The sequence below is a fragment of the Hypanus sabinus genome, chromosome 2 (genome assembly GCF_030144855.1).
Source record: "Hypanus sabinus isolate sHypSab1 chromosome 2, sHypSab1.hap1, whole genome shotgun sequence".
Taxonomy (NCBI): domain Eukaryota; kingdom Metazoa; phylum Chordata; class Chondrichthyes; order Myliobatiformes; family Dasyatidae; genus Hypanus; species Hypanus sabinus.
The window spans coordinates 137,273,413-137,298,424 of record NC_082707.1 but is presented as its reverse complement, the minus strand read 5'-3'; the positions used below and the strand labels follow the sequence as shown (position 1 = coordinate 137,298,424).

Here is a 25,012-nt window from a genome sequence, read left to right as displayed (position 1 = left end):
CAAGTTTGTTTGCTCTATTGTAACTAGATCCCTAATGAATATCAGTTTTAAAATCCAAAGACTATGTTCGTCTCTTGCTCCAGGGGAAATATCCCTTGTTCTCCAGCCATTTTCTTGTGCCTGAAACCATTTTGTAAACATTTCCTACACCCTCTCCAATACCTTCACATCTTTGTAAGAGTACTTTGTCTAGATTTGGATACATTATTGTATTTGTGACTGAGCCAGTGCTCTATGAAGGAGGCTCCTAACTTCTGTTTTTATACTACCTATGTGAAGCCTGGGATTTTTGACTTTGTAACCAAGTTCAAACTGCTCTGCTACTTTCCAAAGATTGTAACAGCTCTCAGTTCCTGCAACCCCTTTAGAATTGTGCTCTTTATATTATTCTGCCCCTCCTTGTTTTTTCCCCGTTAGATATCCAAGTTTATATTAATGCTTATCTACATGTTTGCCCATTTTACCCGCCTATCTATTCTCTTGAAGTGTATTACTGTTCGCTGTTCTTCCAAGTTTAGTGTTGACTGTATGTTTTAAAAAATGCCCCTGTATGTCCAAATTCAGATCATTAGTATCAGTGAAAGCAGATCCCAGCAAAGAATTCTGGTAACACTTTATATGTTCCAATCCAAGCAAACAACCGTGTAGATAATTTCTTATCTCTGCTACCATCATCCTTTCTATTCCAAGAACCCACCTACCACCACCATCACCTCCCCCATCCATTGGCACCTCCTCAGAAATTACAGATTGGAATATTATTCTCATTGCCTTCCATTTAACCTCTTGTGTTTATCAGCAACCTAATGTTCTGACTTAGTAGCATTAAAATACATGGAGCCTGCAGTGTACAGTTTTGTGAAGGAAATGACTCATAGTTATCTAGTTGCATTTCAATTAATTGTGGAAGAGAACATTTGATGAAAGAAATGAATCAAGGGTGACAGAATTTGCATTTTTTAAAAACTATTTCTGTATTCCTTACAGAGATCTAATCAGACAAAATAGTGTCAATGATTTTTGGTTTGTAAGAAGAGCTTTAGTTGGTGTAGAGACTTAAAGAATGAATTTCAGATTGGCTTAGATGGCTGAAAGAATGACTGTCAATTGTAGGATGAGATGGGCAGGGTGTGACTGCAGCCTGTGTGTTAAGTGGAGTAGGGTGAGATGTTAACATGTTAGAAGTTTTAAAGCCATGGAAGTTTGAATTAAGAATGGACAATGCTGGATTGCCCAGCAGGTCAGATGGCATCTGTGATAAAGTAAATTAAGTTAGTGTTTTAGTTCAAAGGCCTTTAATCAAAATACTTAAACTTGTGAAGGGTCTCTATCCTGAAATGTCAAGACTTTCTCTTTCTACAAATGTTGCCTAACTTGCTGGGCGTTTACAGCATGTTCTATTCTGATTGATGAAGATAAGGTGTAGGGTATTTTCAGCATTCATTGAGATGTGAACCCCTGTTGTTGGATGATGTTGTAAGTGATGACACAAGGAGTTCAAATGACTTCTTCGAACTGATACATAAATGTTAAATATGGTGTGTTTTGATTGAAGTTCAAAATGCTATTTATCTTGCTGTGAACATGGCTTGTGCTCTATTTAAGTTTTAAAAGCATCTTTTAAGAAATCTCTCATCACTAAAAGTGGTAGCAGCCATTTGCTTGAACACTTAAAGCAAGATTCCCATGTTAAGTGTGTTTAAAAATAAATTCTAAAGTAATACAAAGTAGAAAATGTTGGAAGCATTCATTGGGTTGGGCAACATCTGATAAGAGTATAGTTGAGTTTTATCAGAAAAGAGTAAGCAAGTTTTAGTCAGGAGAGAAAATGAGGGATAGATGGTAGAGCAAAGGGAATACCTTTGGAGTGAGACCTGATGACTTAATGTGGCTGTTAAAATCAGATTAAGTTTCTTCGATTGTTTTCTGTGTTTATTCTGCACTTCTGTGATTCTTTTTTTAAAGTATAGCAAAATGGGGCAAAAAGTGTCTGGCATTTATTTCTTTACCCAACCTTCTGATGAACCATTGCAAGTGGACGTTGTGCATAACTGAATGTAATAGTTTCATCAATAAACCTTGGTACAACATTGAAACAGTAGTGCAATTATTGTGCTCAGTGACTGATTTGCTGTTGGCTAGAAAGCTCCTGAGGAAAAATGAGCTTTTAGGCTGTAGTTGAAAGAAGATAGCATACTTGCTTTTTGAAATGATTGATTTGGCTACTGGGTTTCCTGGACTTGCTGTGAATTGATGTGATTTATTTGACTGTAGCTAGTTTCATTGTGATGCTACTCGCTCTTTAAGCAGAACTGCATGGACAAAGTTAAGCATAATTCATTATGGAAGGAATGGGATACCAATATCAAATTCTAATGGTTGATACTATTAATTGTATTGAGTGCTTGATGTTATTGTTTCTGGACAAGCATGAATAATAATATTTAAATTACACTTTCAGGAAGAGATAAATTATTATGAAATGAGTTAGAAAAAGAAACACTTATATTTGCAAGATGTTTTCCAGTACATCCCCACTAAAAATGTATTTTAAAGTACATGGTCGATGTGATAATGTTTGAATTTAAAGATCACCTAAGATCTCAGAAGCAGTATATTGATGAACAGATCATTTGATTTAGGTACTGTTGATTTAGAGGTATTAATGTGAGAAATCTCTGCAATAATTATTGGGATGGAGGTAGGTGTTGGAGAAGATAGAGAAATGTTCATGAAATGTAGAATAATGTTTTTATTTCAATAATTTCAGCCCTTCTAGTTCCTTGGCCCTTTACCCAAAGAGGGCATTTGGAGAGGCGTCACATAGTGTTAGCAATTTCATCTGCAGACTCTGCCCTACTGTTCCTTTCCTTTAATTAATGGAAATGACAAACTAGAAATGTTCACTTACTTGCCAAATATATAGTTTTTCGTTATTGAAATCAGTGCTAAACCTGACTATATACCGTTGCTGAATGTGGACCAAGGAGGCAGCACATTGTTTAAAATCAAATGGGCAGTAACTACGCCCCCCCCGGATGAAGTTTTTTTGGGAAAGTTAGATTATTCAGTGGCCATTTTTTTTTTGTAATTTGAAAATTTGTAAGTATTTTATGGTTTGAGAATTCCATTGTTTCCAAAGCACTAATTCCGTAAGTCAGTTGTTTGTCGGTGTCATGATTTTGCTGTAATATGGATTAATGACCAAACAAAACGATGCCTTTAACGTCAGTTTCAACACACTAACATATAACAACGTACAAATACTTCCCAAAAATTAATCATTCCTTGACTTGGCTTTAGATATGATTTGTGATAGTCATAAAAGGAACAGTTGCAAGAAAAGTTTGTGAACCCTTTGCAATTACCAGTTTTTCTGCATTAATTACTCATAAAATGTGTTCTTATCTTCATCAAAGTCACAATAGTTGACAAACATAATCTGCCTAAACTAATAACACACAACCAATTTTATTTTTCCTCATTAATACTTAGTATAAAATTTAAACAATCACAATCTTGGTTCAAAAAAGTATGTGAACCTCTGGGGTTCTTGGAGCCTTCTGCAAGGGCACTTTGGAGCCAGGTGTTCCAATCAATGAGATGAGCGTGGAGGTGTGGGTTGCAGAAGTGCCCTGCCCAATTTTAAAAAAGACACACAAAGTCAGGTTACTGACAGAGCCTGCTGTCAATAAAATCTGGTTATGTGCACCCTGCTTCGATCAAAACAAGTTTCAGAGGACCTTAAAAAAAATTGCAGAGGTGAAATGCAGGAAGCTGGAAAAAGCTACAGAAGCATTTCTAGAGATATAAGTGCTTATTAGTCCACAGTAAAAGAAATTGTCTGCAAATGGAGGAAATTCATTACTGTTGATGTCTTCCTAGGAGTGGACATTCTGCAAAGATCACACCAAGAGCACAACGTGCAATGCTGAAGGTAAAAAAAAAGAACCCAAGGGCAACAGCAAAAGACCTACAGAAATCTCTAGAAATTGATAAAGTCTCTGTTCATGTGTCCACTATAAGAAAAATATTGAACAAGAATGGTGTTCATGGAAGGACACCACAAAGGAAACCACTGCTCTGCAAAAGAAAAACATTGCTGCATGTCTCAAGTTAGCAAAATATGTCCTGGACATTCCACAATGCTTTTGGGACAATATTCTGTGGAAGGATGAGACAAAACTTGAACTTTTTGGCAGAAATGGCACTGCACACCAACACCAAAACCTCATCCCAACTGTGAAGCATAGTGGAAGGATGGGTTGGGGTTGCTTTGCTGCCCCCAGGCCTGGATAGCTTGTAGTCATTGACGGAATAATGAATTCAAAATTCATTCAAGATGTTTTACAGGAAAATGTCAGAGTAGAGATCTGTCACCTGAAGCTTAATAGAAGTTGGATGATACAACAAGACAGTAATCTGAACCACAGAGTAACTCAGCATAAGAATGGTTTAAGAAGAAGAAAATTCATGTTTTGGAATGACCAAGTTAGATTCCAGACCTTGACTCAACTGAGATGCTGTGGCATGACCTGAAGAGGGCTGTTCATGCAAGGTATTCCAGAAATATTGATGAACTTAGACAGTTTTGTTTGGAGGAATGGTCTAAAATTCCTCCTCGCTGTTGTGCAAGTCTGATCAGCAGCTACAGGAAGTGTTTGGTGGAGGTTATTGTTGCTAGAGGAGGTGTCACTAGTTATTAAATACAAGGGTTCACATATTTTTTCCAGCCTGGACTGTGAACAATTAAACAATGTGTTCAATAAAGATATGAACAGTACAATTGTTTTGTCTATTTGTTTAAGCAGATTATGTTTTTGTTTATCATTTTGGCTTAGATGAAGATCGGACCACATTTTATGAGTAATTAATGCAGAAAGCCGGTAATTACAAAGGTTTCACAAACTTTTTCTTGCAGTTGTACCTTGTAACCCAATTTTCATGAACATTTATCATTGCAGAAGTAAAAAATTATATATTTCAATGAGAGGGCATAGGATTAAAATTATTTGGACTCAAGCTGGGCAAAAATCAGTGTGAGAAGACAAAATATAATTGGCCATCTCTTCCCCTCCATAGTAGTTAATTCTGTTTACTTAATATGTATTATTGTTGTTTGGGTATCTTGTCATATGAATGTTACCCAATAACTTAGGAAGCAAAGAAAGAGGAGAAACTGGAAAATGTTTATTGGTGAATGCATTCAAGAATCTGAAAGCTTGTTTATTCTCACTTCCAGAAATATTTAAATCCCTTTGTTCATTTCAGCTTCTTATAACTTATTAGGGGTTTCAAGTGCTTCTTTGAGGCCCTTGTACTTCACAAATCACATTCTTAGAAATCTGAGGGAATGGGTTCATTAAAAGCATCAGATAGGAAAAGCAGATGGTAAAGGACCTTTCTGGTAAAATTGAGTATGGTACTGACAATAGTCTGTCGGCATTATGTAGCTGTTTATGGTACTGTATTGGAAGGAATTTTGACTGGCAAAAAATATATTGCTGAATGTATAAAGAAATAACTGCATTCCTACTCGCAAAGTTTTATATGATGGTCAGGTCAACCATTTATGGGGAGAGAAGTAGATAGCTTTTCACAGTAACAACCATTTAAAATGATGAATCTGGAATGTAAACTTAAGCTGTTTGCACAGATGCTTTAGCTTTCATGAAATAATCTCTTCATGTAGAAAATAGTTTGCCAGTATTAATTTACAAGTGGAAGATATGCTAATTTAATGTTGTTTTCTACACCTTTTCAGCTTTATATGAGTACCACACATCAAAATTACTTAGAACTAGTTGGAACTCTCAGGGCCCCCACATCTATTTAAATATCAGTACGTTATGCGTATTTATAATTACTACAAATTATATCTTAGTCAATGGTTGAATATTATGGTAATACACCATTCTGCCAATATCCTGATTTCAGCCATATTTTTCTGAGGAAGTGCTTAAGAATAATTGTTTAAGTTCTTTCCCAACTCTTGATACAGAACTATATTAAAGGAGAATTTAGTGTAAATAATTATAACTTATGAACTTTGGATGTTATGGGAAGAAATTATAGCTGGATATAAGAAAATGAATTTGCTGAGGTTAAAACCCTAATATTTATTTGGCCTTCTTTTTGCAGTGATAGTTACTTTGCACGAGTGCGAGCAGTGGTGATGACCCGTGATGACTCGAGTGGAGGATGGGTACCACTGGGAGGGGGAGGCCTCAGCTGTGTCACTGTTTTTAAAGTTCATCTGGATGACTGTGCTCGCGATGATTTTCTTATCCATGGGGAAAGGCTCCGGGACAAAACAGTAAGAAATACATTTTTTTTTACAATTTGTTTTAGTAACTTGTTGAAGCCAATGTTTAAATGATTATTAACATTTGGCGAAGGAAGGAATAAAATTATCCATACAACTGCATTTTTGTGTGGGTGGAGTATTTCTGCACATATGAATATAATATTTGTGTATGTTCTGTGTTTACTTAATGCCATTTTGTTCCTCCCCTCCCCTTGTTAAGTTATGGTTCCTCATCTTTTAAAAAAAGTTAAATGTTCACTGTTTTCAGAATTTTAATAAAACAACAAAAAGATTGTGTTATTTTTAATATCTAAACTGAACAGATACAGAATATGCATTGCATGTTTTACTTGAACTGAGCTTCCATTCTGTGACCTAGGATTTCAATTTCCGATACTCTGGTGCAGCATACTGTGAAAACCTTCTTCAGTTTCTTGTATGATTGGTTTTTTCAGTCGGTTAAAAATTAGCTTTATTCATCACTTGTATGTTGTATCATTTACATCAAATCAAATGGTTGCCACGCTTCTGGTGTTGTCGTGGCACCTCCAAAACTCACTAACTTGAACCGTACATCTTTGAAATGTGGGAGGAAACCAACATGGTCATGGGCAGAATTTACAAACTCCTTACAGGCAGCAGCGGCATCTTTCATCTGGTGCTATAAAGTGATAAACAAATGCTACCATGTTGTAAACTAGGCTCAATACACCTGGTTTCTGAAAAGAAACCCGCTAGTTATGAATTTCACAGAACCTCCCTGGCGACCATTATGCTAGCAAAAGATTTTTAGATTTTGTTGCCGGTTTTTCAGCATCATCCAGCCATTACCACTTTTTGTTTTGCTATTTGGACATTGCCCATCACCACTTGCACTTGAGAAGGTGACGATGAGCTATCATTGTGAACCACTGCTGCCTTGCTCGTGAAGGTAATCACTGTAATAAAAGAGAGTGAGTTAATGCTTTCAACATGGCAATAATGAAGGAATAGCAAAACATTTCCAGGTCAGGATGGTATATGACAGGGGAACCTCGAGAGGGTGCTATTGTCGTGCCCCTGGAGAATTTTTCTCGGTGTTAGACATTGCTGTTAAAGTAGCAAAGTTAATAATTGCAGTGCATTTTGTAGATTGTATACAGTCAAATCCTTTTGTATAGTAGTAGAGGGAATGAGCTTCTAAGGTGGCAGTGGCCATGATTGTGTAGAGGTTTTTAGTTGTCTGCACACCTTCATTCATTGTAGGTGATATAAAGGTTTGAGTTGTCAGGTGGTGAGTTATTCATCACAGGATACCTAGCCTCTGGCCCATTCCTGCAATATCATCAGCAGTGAGCCCAAGATATTGTTACCGAGAGGCTCAATAATGGTGCCAATGGATGTCAATGATAGGTAGCTATGTTGTCTTATTGTAGAAGATGATGTCTGACCAGTTTACTGTGTTTAGTTTATTAATACCAAGCTTCTGTGTTAATTTAGTTTAATTGTTAGTTTTTATTAAATTGCACCCTGTTCCCAGAAATTAGGCTCTTATTAATAAACAGTAGGATGGGTTGGGGTGGGAATGGGGTTTGTGAAGCAGTTGGTGAATGAGAAAGATGCCACTCTCAACACTTTTGCATTGTTATATTGATTTTTAATTTGGAATTTTGGTTTAAAATCATGGTCCTGACAATGACTCCAATGTCCTGTAAATGAGTGGGGAAAAACATCAGACTGGAGGTCTGTTCTGTTTAATTACTTTCATGATCCCATTCTATGTGAATACAAATCGCCATCCTGCGTTGATCTTTAACTTCCTAAACTTTTTCCATAGTTAAAGGCCACTTAATTTTCTTACATCGTTGTTGTTTCACAGCTGCTTAAGATTTGTTAGTTTACTTAAAAGTATCCTTGTAGCTCATTTTTGTGCCTTCTATCTATTAGGTATTCTTCTTCTTGTGCATAATGCTTGGTTTTGCACTAAATTGCTATTTATTTTGGAAGAGTTTCATTCATAAAATAAATACTTGAGATACTCAGCAGGCCAAGTTTCAGTGCTTTTTTTCTTAACCTCTTCTCCTTCTATGATGTCCTAAACATTAAGCCCCTGCTATTTCTTCATGTCCATTCTTCATGTGTAATTTCATTTGTTTCCAATACATTGTACATAGTCCCTCTCCCATTTCAAATCTGAGTTTCATTTTTCCTTGCCCATTCCCAGGTTCTTCCTTTTGCACAACAGCTAGCCCATATTCTATATAGTCATTGCCTTCGTGCTTCCAACCCAACACTCAAATCTATCTGGACATTCTGGAATGGGAGGGTGAACAGCCAGTGGTCGTGGTGCATGTAGGTACCAACGATATAGGTAAAAAATGGGATGAGGTCCTACAAGGTGAAGTTAGGAAGTTAGGAGATAAACTAAAAAGTAGGACCACGAAGGTAAAAATCTCTGGATTACTACTGGTGCCATGTGCTAGTCAGAGTAGAAATAGGAGGATATTTCAGATGAATACGTGGCTTGAAAAATGATGCAAGGGGGAGGGATTAAAATTTCTGGGGCATTGGAACCAGTTCTGGGGGAGGTGGGACTGGTAGAAACAGGACGGTCTGCACCTGGGCTGGACTGGAACCAATGAACTGGGGGAGCGTTTGCTACTGCTGTTCAGCAAGATTTAAACTAATGTGGCAGGGGGATGGGAACAAGTGCAGAGAGACAGAGGAGTGTAAAATGAGGGTAGAAGCAAAAAGTAGTAAGGTGAAAAGTAAAAGTGGCAGGCAGGCAAATCCGGGGCAAAAAGCCCAAAAGGGCCACTTTTCAACATAATTTATAAGGGCTAAGAATGTTGTAAAAACAAACCTGAAGGCTTTGTGTGTCAATGCAAGGAGCATTCGCAACAAGGTGGATGAATTGAATGTGCAGGTCGTTATTAATGAATATGATATAGTTGGGATCACAGAGACATGGCTCCAGGGTGACCAAGGATGGGAGCTCAACATCCAGGGATATTCAATATTCAGGAGGGATAGACAGGAAAGAAAAGCAGGTGGGGTAGCATTGCTGGTTAGAGAGGAGATTAATGCAATAGAAAGGAAGGACATTAGCCTGGAGGATGTGGAATTGATATGGGTAGAGCTGTATAACACTAAGGGGCAGAAAACGCTGGTGGGAGTTGTGTACATGCCACCTAACAGTAGTAGTGAGGTTGGGGGTGGCATTAAACAGGAAATTAGAAATGCGTGCAATATAAGGATAATATAATGGGTGACTTCAATCTACATATAGATTGGGTGAACCAAATTGGTAAGGGTGCTGAGGAAGAGGATTTCTTGGAATGTATGCGGGATGGTTTTCTGAACCAACATGTCGAAGAACCAACTAGAGAGCAGGCCATTCTAGATTGGGTATTGAGCAATGAGGAAGGGTTAGTTAGCAATCTTGTTGTGCGAGGCCCCTTGGGTAAGAGTGATCATAATATAGTGGAATTCTTCATTAAGATGGAGAGTGACATAGTTAATTCAGAAACAAAGGTTCTGAACTTAAAGAAGGGTAACTTTGAAGGTATGAGACGTGAATTAGCTAAGATAGGGTGGCAAATGATACTTAAAGGGTTGACGGTGAATATGCAATGGCAAGCATTTAAAGATCGCATGGATGAACTACAATAATTGTTCATCTCAGTTTGGCAAAAGAATAAACCAGGGAAGGTAGTGCACCCATGGCTGACAAGGGAAATTGGGGATAGTATCAAGTCCAAAGAAGAAACGTATTAATTAGCAAAAAAAAGCAGCTCACCTGAGAACTGGGAGAAATTCAGAGACCAGCAGAGGAGGACAAAGGGCTTAATTAGGAAAGGGAAAAAAGATTGAGAGAAAGCTGGCAGGGAACATAAAAACTGACTGTAAAAGCTTTTATAGATATGTGAAAAGAAAAAGATTGGTCAAGACAAATGTAGGTCCTTTACGGTCAGAATCAGGTGAATTGATCATAGGGAGCAAAGACATGGCAGACCAATTGAATAACTACTTTGGTTCTGTCTGCACTAAGGAGGACATAAATAATCTTCTGGAAATAGTAAGGGACTGAGGGTCCAGTGAGATGGAGGAACTGAGGGAAATACATGTTAGTAGGGAAGTGGTGTTAGGTAAATTGAAGGGATTAAAGGCAGATAAATCCCCAGGGCCAGATGGTCTGCATCCCAGAGTGCTTAAGGAAGTAGCCCAAGAAATTGTGGATGCATTAGTGATAATTTTTCAAAACTCCTTAGATTCTGGATTAGTTCCTGAGGATTGGAGGGTGGCTAATGTAACCCCACTTTTTAAAAAAGGAGGGAGAGAAAAACCGGGGAATTATAGTCCAGTTAGTCTGATGTCAGTGGTGGGGAAAATGCTAGAGTCGGTTATCAAAGATGTGATGACAGCACATTTGGAAAGAGATGAAATCATCGGACAAAGTCAGCATGGATTTGTGAAAGGAAAATCATGTCTGACGAATCTTATAGAATTTTTTGAAGATGTAACTAGTAGAGTGGGTAGCGGAGAGCCAGTGGATGTGGTATATTTAGATTTTTAAAAGGCTTTTGACAGGATCCCACACAGGAGATTAGTGTGCAAACTTAAAGCACACGGTATTGGGGGTATGGTATTGATGTGGATAGAGAATTGGTTGGCAGACAGAAAGCAAAGAGTGGGAGTAAATGGGACCTTTTCAGAATGGCAGGCAGTGACTAGTGGGGTACCGCAAGGCTCAGTGCTGGGACTCCAGTTGTTTACAATATATATTAATGATTTAGATGAGGGAATTAAATGCAGCATCTCCAAGTTTGCAGATGACACGAAGCTGGGTGGCAGTGTTAGCTGTGAGGAGGATGCTAAGAGGATGCAGGGTGACTTGGATAGGTTAGGCGAGTGGGCAAATTCATGGCAGATGCAATTTAATATGAATAAATGTGAGGTTATCCACTTTGGTTGCAAGAACAGGAAAACAGATTATTATCTGAATGGTGGCCGATTAGGAAAAGGGGAGGTGCAATGAGACCTGGGTGTCATTGTACACCAGTCATTGAAGGTGGGCATGCAGGTACAGCAGGCGGTGAAAAAGGCAAATAGTATGTTGGCATTCATAGCAAAAGGATTTGAGTACATGAGCAGGGAGGGCTCTGGTGCAGTTGTACAAGGCCTTGGTGAGACCGCACCTAGAATATTGTGTGCAGTTTTGGTCCCCTAATCTGAGGAAAGACATCCTTGCCACAGAGGGAGTACAAAGGAGGCTCACCAGATTGATTCCTGGGATGGCAGGACTTTAATATGAAGACTGGATCGACTAGGCTTATACTCACTGGAATTTAGAAGATTGAGGGGGGATCTTATTGAAACGTATAAAATTCTAAAGGGATTGGACAGGCTAGATGCAGGAAGATTGTTTCCGATGTTGGGGAAGTCCAGAACGAGGGGTCACAGTTTAAGGATAAAGGGGAAGCCTTTTAGGACCGAGATGAGGAAAAACTTCTTCACACAGAGAGTGGTGAATCTGTGGAACTCTCTGCCACAGGAAACAGTTGAGGCCAGTTCATTGGCTATGTTTAAGAGGAAGTTAGATATGGCCCTTGTGGCTAAAGGGATCAGGGGGTATGGAGAGAAAGCAGGTACAGAGTTCTGAGTTGGATGATCAGCCATGATCATACTGAATGGCAGTGCAGGCTTGAAGGGCCGAATGGCCTACTCCTGCACCTATTTTCTATGTTTCTATGTATCACTTCTCTCAGTGCTTATTGTCCTCAGTAATTTATCTAACTCTTCAACCCCCTGCCATTTTCCTGTTGTTAACCACAATTTCTTATTATTTCCACTATAATTTGTCCATGTCATGGATTTATAGATACAGCACAGTAGCAGTCCCAGTAAAAAGCATGCAGAAGAGATTTATCAGGGTATTCCCTGGAACGGAGGGCTGTTATGAGAAGAGATTAGATAGGCTGTGTATGTTCTCAGTGGAATGTAAGAGCCTGAGGGATGGCTTTGTAAAGTTTTACAAAATTATGAGGTATAGAAATAAAGCAGAATAGTCTTTTCTCCCTAAGTTAAGGCAGGGGCATCTAGATCAAGCACAGTTTAAGATGGAGGAGAAATCGAAAGGAAAACAGAGGATATGTTTTTCACACAGATAATGGTGGGCATCTGGGGCTAAAGGCATATGTGATGTTGAAGAGCTACTGAGATAGGAAAGGCCTCACAGTCAGCGTGGATGGACAAGGTGGGACTAAAGGGACCATTTTTGTGCTGTGTGATTTGCTTTGGACAATTTGTAATGGCAAGTTGACCTACCAGCTTGGATGTCTGTGGGATGTGGATGAAGCCACACCACCCAGAGGAAACCCATCCGATTGTAAGGAGAATGGACAGCACCCTTGGTGAGCATTGAACCCAGGTCCCTGGTTTTGTGAGCCACATCTTATTACTAGCTATTCTGAAGCTCCAGACATAGTCAAACCACAGAATTCCTTAGCCTTTAATAACTCATTAGACATTATTTTGTTTCAATCCACTTCATGATCCATTCCCCTAAATCAGGGGTCGGCAACGTTTACCACTAAAAGAGCCAATATGGACCCATTTCCCACAGAAAAGCAAACACTGGGAGCCACAAAATGAAATAACACTGCATACAACGGGTTTTTTTTTGCCTTTATGCTATGTATAAACAAACTATAATGTGTTGCATTTTTGAAATTGATGAACTCCTGCAGAGAAAACGAAATTACATTTCTGCATGCAACAAAAACATTTTGAACTCCGAAAAAAAGACGTTGGGTTGAAGGTTACTCCATAGTTAGCCTACCTTGGATCGAAGAATTAAAAGAAAGCGCGCACTGGCGGGTGTCAGGCATTGGCAGTTGTGATGTATATTAATAGCGATAAAAAACACGTTGTAGCGGTGTAGCGCTACACGCAGCGCTAAAATAAAGACACTGCAGTCAAAGGTAACTTTATTCGAACTAAACAGCCTTGCTTTAAAGCCTCCCTCAACCCGTCCCCGTGGGCACGGATGCTCCAAAAGACACGTACTCACAAACCCCCGTAGGCTATCACCCTTAGTCAGAACGGTGGCTAATTGTGAGCCGGTTCAGATGTGCCAGGAAACGATGTCTCCGCAAAGTTTTCATATTGTACAAGATCACCATAATCTTCAAATTTCGAATTACATTTCAAAAGCTAACAAACCACGGGGAGCCGCATCACAGAGATCAAAGAGCCGCATGTGGCTCTGGAGCCGCAGGTTGCCGACCTCTGCCCTAAATCATTTCATAACTTAATGTAAAACCTGCACCCATTTTAATAATAAGCACAAGACATTCTGCAGGTGTTGGGAATTCAGAGGAACACACTCAAAATGCTGGAGGAACTCAGCAGGTCAGGCAGCACCTTTGAGAATGAATAAACTGTCGACTTTTCAGGCTGAGGCCCTTCATCAGTATTGAAAAGTAAATGGGAAGAAGCCAGGCCACGATGAATTGGAGCAGCAGCATCTCAAATTCTGTCTAGGTAGCCTCCAACCTGAGGGCATGAGCAACGATTTCTCTTAACTACCAGTAATTTTGCCCCCTTCCCCTTCCCTCCTCAATTCCCCTCCACCCTCCACCACCTCTTCCCTTCTCCTAATCTGCCTATCACCTACTCCTGGTGCCCCTCCTCCTTCCTTTTCTCCCATGGTCCACTTTTCTCTTTATCAGATTCCTTCTTCTCCAGCCCTTTACTTTTTCTCCTCTCAGCTTCTTACTGTATTTCCCCTGTTTCCCACCCACCTGGCTTCTTTAATCACCAACTAGTTTGTACCCCTTCCCCTCCCACCAGCTCCTTAATCTTCTTCCCCCTTCCTTTCCAGTCCTGATGAAGGGTCGCAGTCCAAAACATCGACTGTTTATTCATTTCCGTAGTAACTGTCTGACCTGCTGAGTTCCTCCAGCATATTATGTGTGTTACCCATCCTGATAATTTGGTCATTTGAAATGAGAATGTCATGTCTGTTTGCTACAAAACCCTCCAGTATACACTGATAGACTAATGGAGATCCATTGGTTATGTATTAGAAGCTTTGCACATAGAAATCAATCTTTCTGTCGCTTGCTTTGTATAGCAGTTTGTGTGCCTCACTACAAACAGGATAGTCATTTTTCAACAAATGTTGAGGCCTGGAGAAAGGTCATTCAACCTATTGAATCCAGTCCAGCTCTCTGGAAAAACATTTCTGGTCAATTTCATTTCTTGGCTATTTCCGATGGACCCTGTGTTTCTTTTTTCTTCTCTGTATCACTTTTGAAAATGTTGTTTAAGTCTCCTTAAGGAGTTACTTGCTGTGTGAAAATATTTCCTCATGTCAGCTCTGGCTGTTTAGCCAATCACTTTAAATTTGTGTCCTTTGGTTCTCAGCACTTCTACCAATAGAGAGATCAGTGTTTGGAACATTTCCATCAATTCACCAGTCAGACCGCCCTACTAAAGAGAGAGATTCAGCTTTTCAAATCTATTCAGATTACTGAAGGCCACATAGTTGTAGAGAAGTATAGCTCAGCAACAGGCCTTTGGGCCCATTGAGCCTCCACTGACAGTCATCTATTTTATAGTAATTATATGTTAATCTCATTTTTTTATTTTTCCCATATTCCTTCAGCATCCCACCCCCAACCGCTCATCTACACTCTTAGGGGTAGTTTAGAGAGATTAATTAAATTACTGACCTGCATATCTTTGGGATGTGGGAGGAAATTGGGTCACCTGGAGGAAACTGGCATCACAGTGAGAATGTGCAAACCACACAGAAGTACTCAAGTTCAGGATGTATCCAGCTGTGAGGCAGGGATACTAATCACTATACTAATGAGGACCATTCTACTAACTCTTTACATTACGCTTTCTTGTTCTTCCTGCAATATGATACCAAAATTGTTTGCAGACCCTCATTCCATCTGCAGTATTTTACAGATCAGTATAATGATCTGGTGTCCTCATGCCTCAACTCCATTCTGTTCCCCTTGGTTCAGTCCCTTCCCACCTACATCCCCAACACTTCTTGTGCTCTCAATCTCCTCGATTCCCTGGCCCTGACCGCCTCAGTTTCACCAAGGATGTCCACTCCTTATACACTTCTATCCCCATCAAGAAGGCCTTAAAGCTCTCTGTTTATTTCTCAATAAAAGAACCAACCTTTCCCCTTCACCACCACCCATCTGCCTGAATTGGTCCTCACCCTCAAAAATGTTTCCTTTGACACCTTGCACTTTCTCCAGACTCGAGGGGTAGCCATGGACACCTGCATGGATCTCAGCCATGCCTGCCTCTTTGTTGGCTATGTAGAACATTCCATTTTACAAGCCATCCCCAGTAATACTCCCAAACTCTTCCTCCACTATGTTGATGACTACATTGGTAATATTTCTTGCACCTATGCTGAGCTTAACTATTTCATCAAATTTGCCTCTAACTTCCACCCTACCCTTAAATTCACTCGGTCCCTCTCTGACGCTCCCCACTTCTCTGTCTCTGTTGGCAAACTGTTGACCGACATCTTTTATAAAACTAGCGATTCCCACAGCTATCTTGACTATACCTTTTCCACCCTATCTCCTGTAAAAATCATATTCCGTTTTCTCAGTTGCGTCATCTACACTCATTTGTTCCCAGGATGCAAATTTCCTCTCCAGGACATAATAGATGGTTTCCCTTCCTGCAGCATAGATTCTTCCCTCATCCATATCTCCCCCATTTCCAGAATATCCACACTCATCCCATCTTCCCGCCACCTTGACAGCAATAGTGCTCCTCTTGTCTTTACCTACAACCCCAGGAGTCCCCACATCTAGTATATCCTCCTACTCAATTTCTACCATCTCCAAAGGGATCCTACTACAAAACCTGCCTTTACTTCCTCCCTCCCTCTTTCCCGCAGGGACTGCTTCCTCTGTGACTTGTTAGCACTTATCCCTGCAAGAGGCCAAAATGTTACACAACTGAGTCGGCATATGGGCAGCTGCTGCGAGCGCTAGGTGATTTTATTCCCAGTCAGTGTCTCAGCAGTGTTCCACCCTCCTCAGTAAATTCAGTTCTTTTACAACTATTACACCACTCATCGTAGTGTACCTGTAGTTGGCACTCCATCTAATATTTCTTGCATTCCAGTTGACCTACATTCTACCTCGTTCATGTTAGTCTGCCGTGATGCACATCAGCACCCCCTTAAGCCCCCCCTCCCCCTTACAATGTCCTGTTCCATGTTTTGGAACAGTGCGAAAAGATGTTTATTGTAGATAGGCAAGGTAAACCTGAATGTATTTCTGTAAGCCGGCTCACCAAAGCCTGGAAGGCATTGATCGTGTGATGGCCAGAGGCTGATTCCCAGGGCTTATATTCTACTAGCTCTATTGCACCTTTTTTATGTTTAATGTTTTGCACTTATCTAGTCCAAAGTTCATGGGACTTTGACTTTCAAAAATAGTTCTTCTGTTTGAATTAATTGGATGAAGGAGTATATAAATTCAAATGTGTTGTAGGTGTGTCAAGGTATAATTTAGTTGTTTCTGATTTGATACTCTAGTTTTGTCTGATTGAATAAGTTAGGGAGCAGGTTTAAAGGTAGACAAAGTCATGTTGGGCTCAGAAAGTCACCCTGGAAAATGCCTCGGTTTAATGTGATGATGTTCTTTTTGTTCTTTATTATTATTTTATTTTTTTTCTCAGCTCAAGCTGATAAAACCTGAGGTACAGGCATAGCTAAGCACACTCATTTCTCAAATCCTCTGAACTATTGGATTATTCTTGTTGTGGTTTGGTAATGTGGCTTTATGGAGATATACATAAATATTGCTGTGTAGGCCTAATTGTTTATTGCTGTTGTGACTTTGAAATGATACCAGTTGTAGATACTAATGTCAGGACAATGTATACGCTTTTCCTGTTCCATCGTCTTTCAATTTCCTCTTTTAATTCAGTGTATTTCTGGTCTTTTTCACTTACTGAATTCTATATGATGTGCACTTGGAATGGCTGTATCTCCCAAGTAAATTGTTCCTGCTTTTTATCCTGCAATATTATTTCCAGACAGTTATTATGGATTGTCCTATTTGTAATAATGGATCTATCATAATATAGTTTGACTCTGACTCTTTTTTTAAAAAAAGAGAGATCATGCTTATATTTATAGTAGGATATGGTGCTTTTATGAGTTTGTATTTTAATGCAAGATTTTGAAGAATGATGTTTTCCACTTGATTGTGTCTGTCATCCATCCATGCTCAGTACATTCCCTGCTATGCTTTCAATTTCTGCAGTAATCTATTACATGACACCTTATCAAATGCCATCTGAAAATGTGAGGGTCTGCCTAATCCACAGGGATACCTTATCCACTACATATGTTACTACTTCAAAGCCTCTAGTAAGCAGCTGAACATGATTTCGCTTTTCACATAATCGTGCTCACTTTGTCCAATTTCTTTGTATTTAAAGTTCTTTGTTCTAATGTTTTAGTAATAGCTTCAAGCATTTTCCCTTAACATAGATACTGAGCTAACTGACCTGCAGATTCCTGTATTCTGACTCCTTCTTTATTTGAATAAAAGAGTTACATTTGCTGTTGTTTGATCTAATGGAACCTTTTGAAAATCTAAGGAATTTTGGATATTTTAAGCGCACAGTATCTGTTTCTCTGGTCACTTAAGATGAAGTCATGACATGGTGATTGTAATTTTCCTGAGTTTGTTCCTTCCTTTTCAGTTCCTGATCTTAGAGCTGTATCTGGAATGTTAATCTATCCTTTATATTGAAGATAAATTCAAACCACTTGCTTAACTTTTCTGTCAACTTTACATAGCAATCAAGACTCTGGAATTAATTGGAGGATCAATGCTCATCTTGTGAATTTCAAAAATCTACACAAACTCCTGTTTTTATTTTGTATAGCTTTATTACATTCACTTTCGTTCTTTCATATTGATCATATGATGCATTGCTTTTCTCTATTCTGTTTGTGCAATTGTATGTTTTTTTTCTTAATTTATGTTTGATATATTTTTTAAATATTTTCTTCAAAATCTCTTCTATGTTATGGTTCCGTAAACTTGAGTTATCCTTCTTTAATACTCTATCAATTAATTAATAAAGCCATTTAACAAATAGTGCCGATAATTGGTAAAACCATTTTAGTTCTGGTGTATGTCCTTTTTGAATACCACTAACTTACATATTTATTTCATCTTTTTTCATTTCTGACACAACTCTGTAATGACTTTTGGGTCATATTTATGGAAAACCGTATTTTCTGGGAACAAAGCATTAAAAAACCTCCCTGTTATTTAGATAGAAATCAATGCCAAGAAGAGTGCACTGCTTCAAATACACTTGCTCAACTTGCCATTCTGTATTGCACAAGTAAGGGACTTCTAGAAATGTGACTCCATCACTCTTTGACTGTTATTCCTTTTGTACATTTACTGTCATGAATAAATGGGTAGATGCATGGAATTTACTTGAAAGCATTCATGAATACTTGGACAGCATGAAGGTTAAGCAGGTAAAGTAGTGGTTAGTGCTTTGTTATTACAGCTCGGGACTTTCTGGAGTTTAGTGTTTAATTTGGGCGTTGTTTTGTAAGAAGTCTCTATACATCCTCCCCACGGAATGCATGGTTTTCTCTGGGTCCTCCGGTTTCCTCCCACATTACAAAGATGAGCCAGGTAGGTTAATTGGTCAGTGTAAATAGTCCCGTGATTAGGTTGAAGTAAGTTGGGTTTGTCGGGTTGCTGGGGCAACATGCCTTGAAGAACTGGAAACACCTACTCACTAAATATTATTAATAAATAAAGACAGTTGAAAAGAAGAAGTATTATAAGCATTCAATTTGTTTTCCAAAGACCTTCAGATGTGTTATGAATTTGAGATATGCCAAGGTATCTTTTGGTGATGAAGGGACATTGTGATATAATATCCCTATTGTAAAGCAGTAAGCATTTTAATAACAATATCATGAAGTTACAGTTATAGGAGCAACATTCATCACTATCAGGTTAACATTTCACAATGGACTGCATTATGCTTTATTAGACTGTATTATTAGGTACACTGATATGTTGCCTTGATAAGTTTTTTTTTAAATAATGGCATTACACTATTTTTCCTGATTTTTTGATATTTATATATTAGATTATTTTATGAAAACTAAGAAGTAACTAAAGAAGTATCTATCAGGTTGGTGATACAAACAGGGCTTAAGTAGTTTGGGAATAGTGATAAATTAACACATTGCATTGTTTCCAAAAAGAGTCCTAAATCTGAGGTCTGGAAGATTTTAGGAATTTGCAGCAGATTCCTGATTATTTGATGGCAAAGATGTGACGGGATATTATCAGACAATGAAGTATTTCTGCAACACTGTTAAATAAAAAAAAATAGGTAAATGTAGGAGAAATTATGATGGGGAATGGATCACCGAGATGGAATATATCTAATTAAACAAATATGTATGTCATTATTATAGAGAACTGTGGGTATGCTGGAAATAACGAAAGAAAAGATCTAATAGCAAGGATTGTAAAAATAATAATCTGATAACCCAGTACATAAGGAACTTTGCTGCCTCAGCAGAATTTCATTAGGGTGTTATTCCTATTAATACCTGATACTTTTCACTCTTTTTAGATGTCTTACAAAGTTGTATAAAATTTTGTTTAGTGAATCTAATAAATATAAAGGGAGCACAGGAATGAGAGTGTAGGTTCATTGAAATAAATCTTCGCAAACATCATCTGGCAAGCCAAGTGCCAAACTAACAGGATTTCTGAATAGTTGGACAGTAGATCTTCAGAGCTCTTGACTCACAGAATCCCCAACACTCACTTTTCATGACTGATGTTTAGCTCATTACCTGTGGCAAACAGTAGAACTTTCTCTGCTGGGGCCCCAGCAAATTCTTCCCTAGCTTTCCACAGTGACCTGGGATACACTTGGTCAGGTATGGGGATTAGTCCACCCTTATTATCTTTACACATATCTGCTGTCTGCCTACATATTTGCTTATCTAATTCCTGTTGGCTATTCAGGGTCCAGTTGCACAATCCCATAAAAATAATTACTCCTTTTTTTATTTCAGAGCTCCGACTATATAACATCATTGGTTGATCCCACAACAATATCCTCTCCTACTACTGTGATGGTCTCCTTAATCAAAAAATAGAACTCCTCCTCCTGTCTTACCTCCATGCCTGCCACATCTGTAGCATCTTTACCCCAGAAAACTGAGCTCAGTTCTGCCTATCCCTCAGCCATATTTCTGTAATAGCTCATAATATTCACACTCCCATGACTTGAGTTATCTGGCTTACATGTCAGGCTTTTTGCATTAAAGTAAATGCAGTTTAGTATATCAAACATTCCTTGCTCCTTGTCCTACTCCTGCCTTCTGAACTTGCTTGCATTAACTTAGACGTTTACCTCAGTAATTTCATCTACCACATTTTCACTTCAGGTACCAACCCCATGCCAATGTCATTCAAACTGTCCTGAGTTACACTGGCAGATTTCCTTGCCAGGATAATGGTCCCACCCAGCTTGCGTGCAACCCGTCCCTCATAAAGCGTAGTCCTCAGCTCCAGAAGCGATTCCAGTGACCCATCCTCCTAGTTCTGCCTTCACCAGCATGTGGCACTGAGTGTAACTCAGAGATTATAGCCCTTGAGGTTCTGCCTGTTAACCTTCTGCCTATCTCCCAATATTCATTCTGCAGGATTTTGTTCTATTTTCTACTGACGTTGTTGGTACCAAAGTACATAATGATTGCTGATGCTTACCCTCCCTGATGAGAATGTTCTGCAACCCCACAGGGACTCTTATGCCCAGGAGACAACATACAATCTTGGAGTCTTATTTTTCAGCTACAGAGTCTCTTGTCTTTCTCTTTAATTGTCAAGTCTTCTGTCACTCCAGCTCTTCTTGTTTCCATCCTTTCCTGCTGTTCATCCCCTTCAGATGCCTGATTTATCATATAAGGGAATGGCTACAGGGGAATCCTAATCTCAGCCTGATCCCTCTTTCTTTTCTAGTGGTCAGGCTATTACTAGCTGCTTGCACCCTTGTGACCATCTCACTAATGTTCCTGCCTATGGTTCTCTCAGCATCACTGATGAACAATCGAGCTGTACCTTAGTACTTGCACCTCAAGCTCAGCTCTTCACTTCAGTTACAGCAACTGTCACAATGACTGCTTCACTGTAGCTCATCTGCTTTTAAATAATCAACATTTTCTTGAATTAGTGTGCACATGTAATTGTAGCACCTCATTGCACAGTGGAACACAAATATTGTAAGGAAACATTGACTTCGTGTTAAAGCACTGATTAAACAGCTTATTGGTGTGAGTATTCAATAGAAACAAAAATCTGAATATCTTTTGTTTATGCTCAAGGACCTCAATTTGAGTTATAAATTAACAGAACTTATCAACATTTGGAAGACTCAAACTAAATTTTAAGAATATGATGTGGGTCAGAGCAGTAAATTGCAGAAGAACATACACTCTGTAAGTGAGCAAAATTTTGGCAGATGGCATCAACACAACTAGGCATGAATTTGTCCCATAATCTTAATCACTCTGTAATTCTAGTTCATGTTTTTCGATTTGGGTTGTATACTCTTAGTTAAAAATCCTTTTTACAATTTCCATATGATGCTCCAGATATTTACTGCAACATTTTGAAGAACTTAGACTCCGTTGGATATAAAATGCTTTGTAAAGTCATGAAATGCACAATGCAAATTTCAATTGCAGGTTGAGTACCCCTTATCTGATACATTTGGAGCCAGAAGTGTTTCAGATTTTGGAATATATAATGAGATATCTTGGGATCGTCATTATTTCCAACTCTGTATTTATGTACTACTAGTAAGCAGTCTTTGTCTTACAGTTGTTCATCACACATATGTACTCAACAGTTTAACTTATTACATACCATTAATATAATGAAAACATAATGTGTACAGTGTTACAAAAGCAGCATAGCAGCATGGGGAGAATACCTAAGTCAGCTGTTGAACAACAACAAACAAAGGCAAAGGCAGGCTTTCAGTCTCCTCCTAAGATGTCATGTTTTGATTAGAAGGTTACAGTACACCGTTTTTGTACTTTATTTTTTTTTAAGGTTTTATATAAGGTATAAGGTATTAAAACCAACAGCATTGAGGACGACTTATGGTGTTAGACAATCTTGGCAAACTCATCAGTGAATTTCTATGTTACTTCGTGATTAACATATGCTTTAAAAAGTAAAATTTCTGCAACCAACCTGCTGAGTGTTAACAACTACCTTCAATTTTTAGTTTGTTGAAATTGATCTTTGCTTGTTTCATGATTAGCATACTGTTACTCCACTGATGAATTCACTCTTTCAATACAAAATTGAGATCTTCATTTCTCACTTTATGCTGTGTTTTTCTATTTTTCATTAACATTTGTTCATCACATATGTGAGGTCATCTCTCAAATCTGCCTGTGGTACGCAGAGATCTGTGCATCGCCTGGAACCTTCCCAGCACTTTGTGGAATTTTCCATTTGAAATGTCATGTCAGTGCTCTAAACAATTTCGGAATTCAAAGATTTTTGGATTTTCAGATAAGAATACTCAATCTGTACTAAAAGTCACCAGTGTTATTGGGACTCTCTGAAAATACATGTTCCATTTGTCACTCTCATTCCATTGATGCTATTCTTGACTAATTCATATTTTTGAATGATTACTGAATTTGTGTTGAATTATAGTCAAAACTATACAGTAATTACTGTACCTCACTTGTTAGTGTTTTTTCCCACTGGGAATATACTCTCTTGTTTCCAGGCTTAGTCTGTATATTTAAGGTATGTCAGAAGCTTGAACTTTTTAAAGAGTTTGTACAGGTGAAAGAAGTGCAGTTCAGGGAAGATAGCAGTTCAGATAATCTTGGGTTCAGTGAATGATAAAGAGCACAGGACGAGGCATTTTGCTCTATTTTACACTGTAAGTTTGCTTTTCCTGAAGGTCACTTCCGAATCTTTCTATTACTTGCGTTCAATCCCTTCCAAAGACATCAAATTATTATATACAGTTTTTCTTTTTTTTTGATTGTTTGGCCAATCATCTTAAATGTGTGATCCCTGGCCTTCATTGGTGGTAATTATTTTTATTTACTCTATCAAAACCATTCATGATTTTGGACATCTTTTTCAAATCTTCTTATGACTTTACACCAGAGTACATAAATTGAGATTGGAAGTGAAAAATATCAAAACTGATTAAATGAAATTAGAGACAGATTAAAAGGGCAGTGCTTACAGTGTAGGTGGATGAACAATGATCTGCACTGAAATGTGTAGGGAGTTTAAGTGGAAGAGTGGTAAGAAATAATATACCTTAAATGATGCTAACATTTGGAATAGAAGGAACAGTTAATAAGAGAGAATGCTTGTAAAAAAAAGTCTATATTGAAAAGAGTTATAAAACAATCTTCAATCATCCTCTTGCCTAATGTGAGGCTTAATTTCATAATGTTTGAAACATTCAGCTAACAGTCAACTTCTGTGGAGAAGGGGAAAATATTAACAGTGTTAACAACTGTTTTTTAGAACTGGCCAATTCAGATTTTAAACTGGAAAGCCTTATTGAAGCCTTTTCTAAATTGAAGTCCAGAAGGCTGAATTAGGCTGAGCATATTGATCCTGAAGAAAGCACAAATTAAATGTATATGAAACGTTGGAAATGGTTTAAGAATTGGGCAACAATTCCTGAAAAATATTCAGTTAAATGACATCTTTCCAGACAAGATTTGTAGATATTGGCATTCACCAAAATTAAGTGTAATAATTGTGCAAATGAGCTTGCGATTCAGTACCACGGTTTTATAGGTTTTCATTGATGAAAGAGTAACAGTAAATGCTAGTAATACTACTGATCCGTTCCTAACACTGGAGAGCTATAGATAATTTGCCTGACTACATGTTCTTATCTTTCATATGGATATTTAAACACTGTACAAAGTAGTGCAATAATCAGAATGAGCACCTATTTAGTTTGCCATCTGAAACTGTCATGAATTGGAAATAAACTACTCAATGTGTGAATGACAGGTCTTTTCATGGAAGATTATGCTTATCACTATTGGAGCATTTATTTTTAATCAGTTTTTATATCAGTGATTGGCAACAGACTAACTATAAGTAGCTGTGATCAAGTTTACGTGCAGAGGTGAGTTCTAATTGTGCTGGTGATACGTGTTCAGATTTATGTACGATAAAGTTTTAAAAGGGGAACTATTTGGAATTGCACAAATACATTACAGTCCAAACATTCAATACTTGATTGTACTTTCAAAACAAATTCCAACATTTGCAATACTGATTAAGTTTCCTCTTTTCATTATTGATGCACATAATCTCATTTCACTATTTTAAAGATCTGGCAACAGAACCAAGTTACAAAGTGAAATGTCCTGAGATTGGGGAGTAAGCCATCAATCGCACAATAGATGGTTGTGCTGTGTGGGACCAAGAGCTGCTCTAAATTACTTTTAAAAACTTGGTCATTTTCCTGATTGTATCCTTCTTCATATCTCTATAAGAGAGAACTGGGAAATATTGACCAAAACGTTAAGAATTTTTGCTTGATGAGAGGTAGATAATGTGAAAGTGAATTGATTTTGTAACAACAGTT

At 38.3% G+C, this 25,012-nt stretch overlaps 1 protein-coding gene across 2 annotated transcripts in view; it reads left to right on the top strand.

Annotated features, from left to right (window-relative positions):
- spred1 (sprouty related EVH1 domain containing 1) overlaps window positions 1-25,012 on the top strand; it is a 98,325-nt gene that overhangs the window by 38,349 nt on the left and 34,964 nt on the right. For both annotated transcript variants that reach the window (XM_059955698.1, XM_059955689.1), the window contains exon 2: window positions 6,142-6,316. In XM_059955698.1, the coding sequence (XP_059811681.1) occupies window positions 6,142-6,316 (175 nt within the window). The remainder of the gene's footprint in view (window positions 1-6,141; window positions 6,317-25,012) is intronic.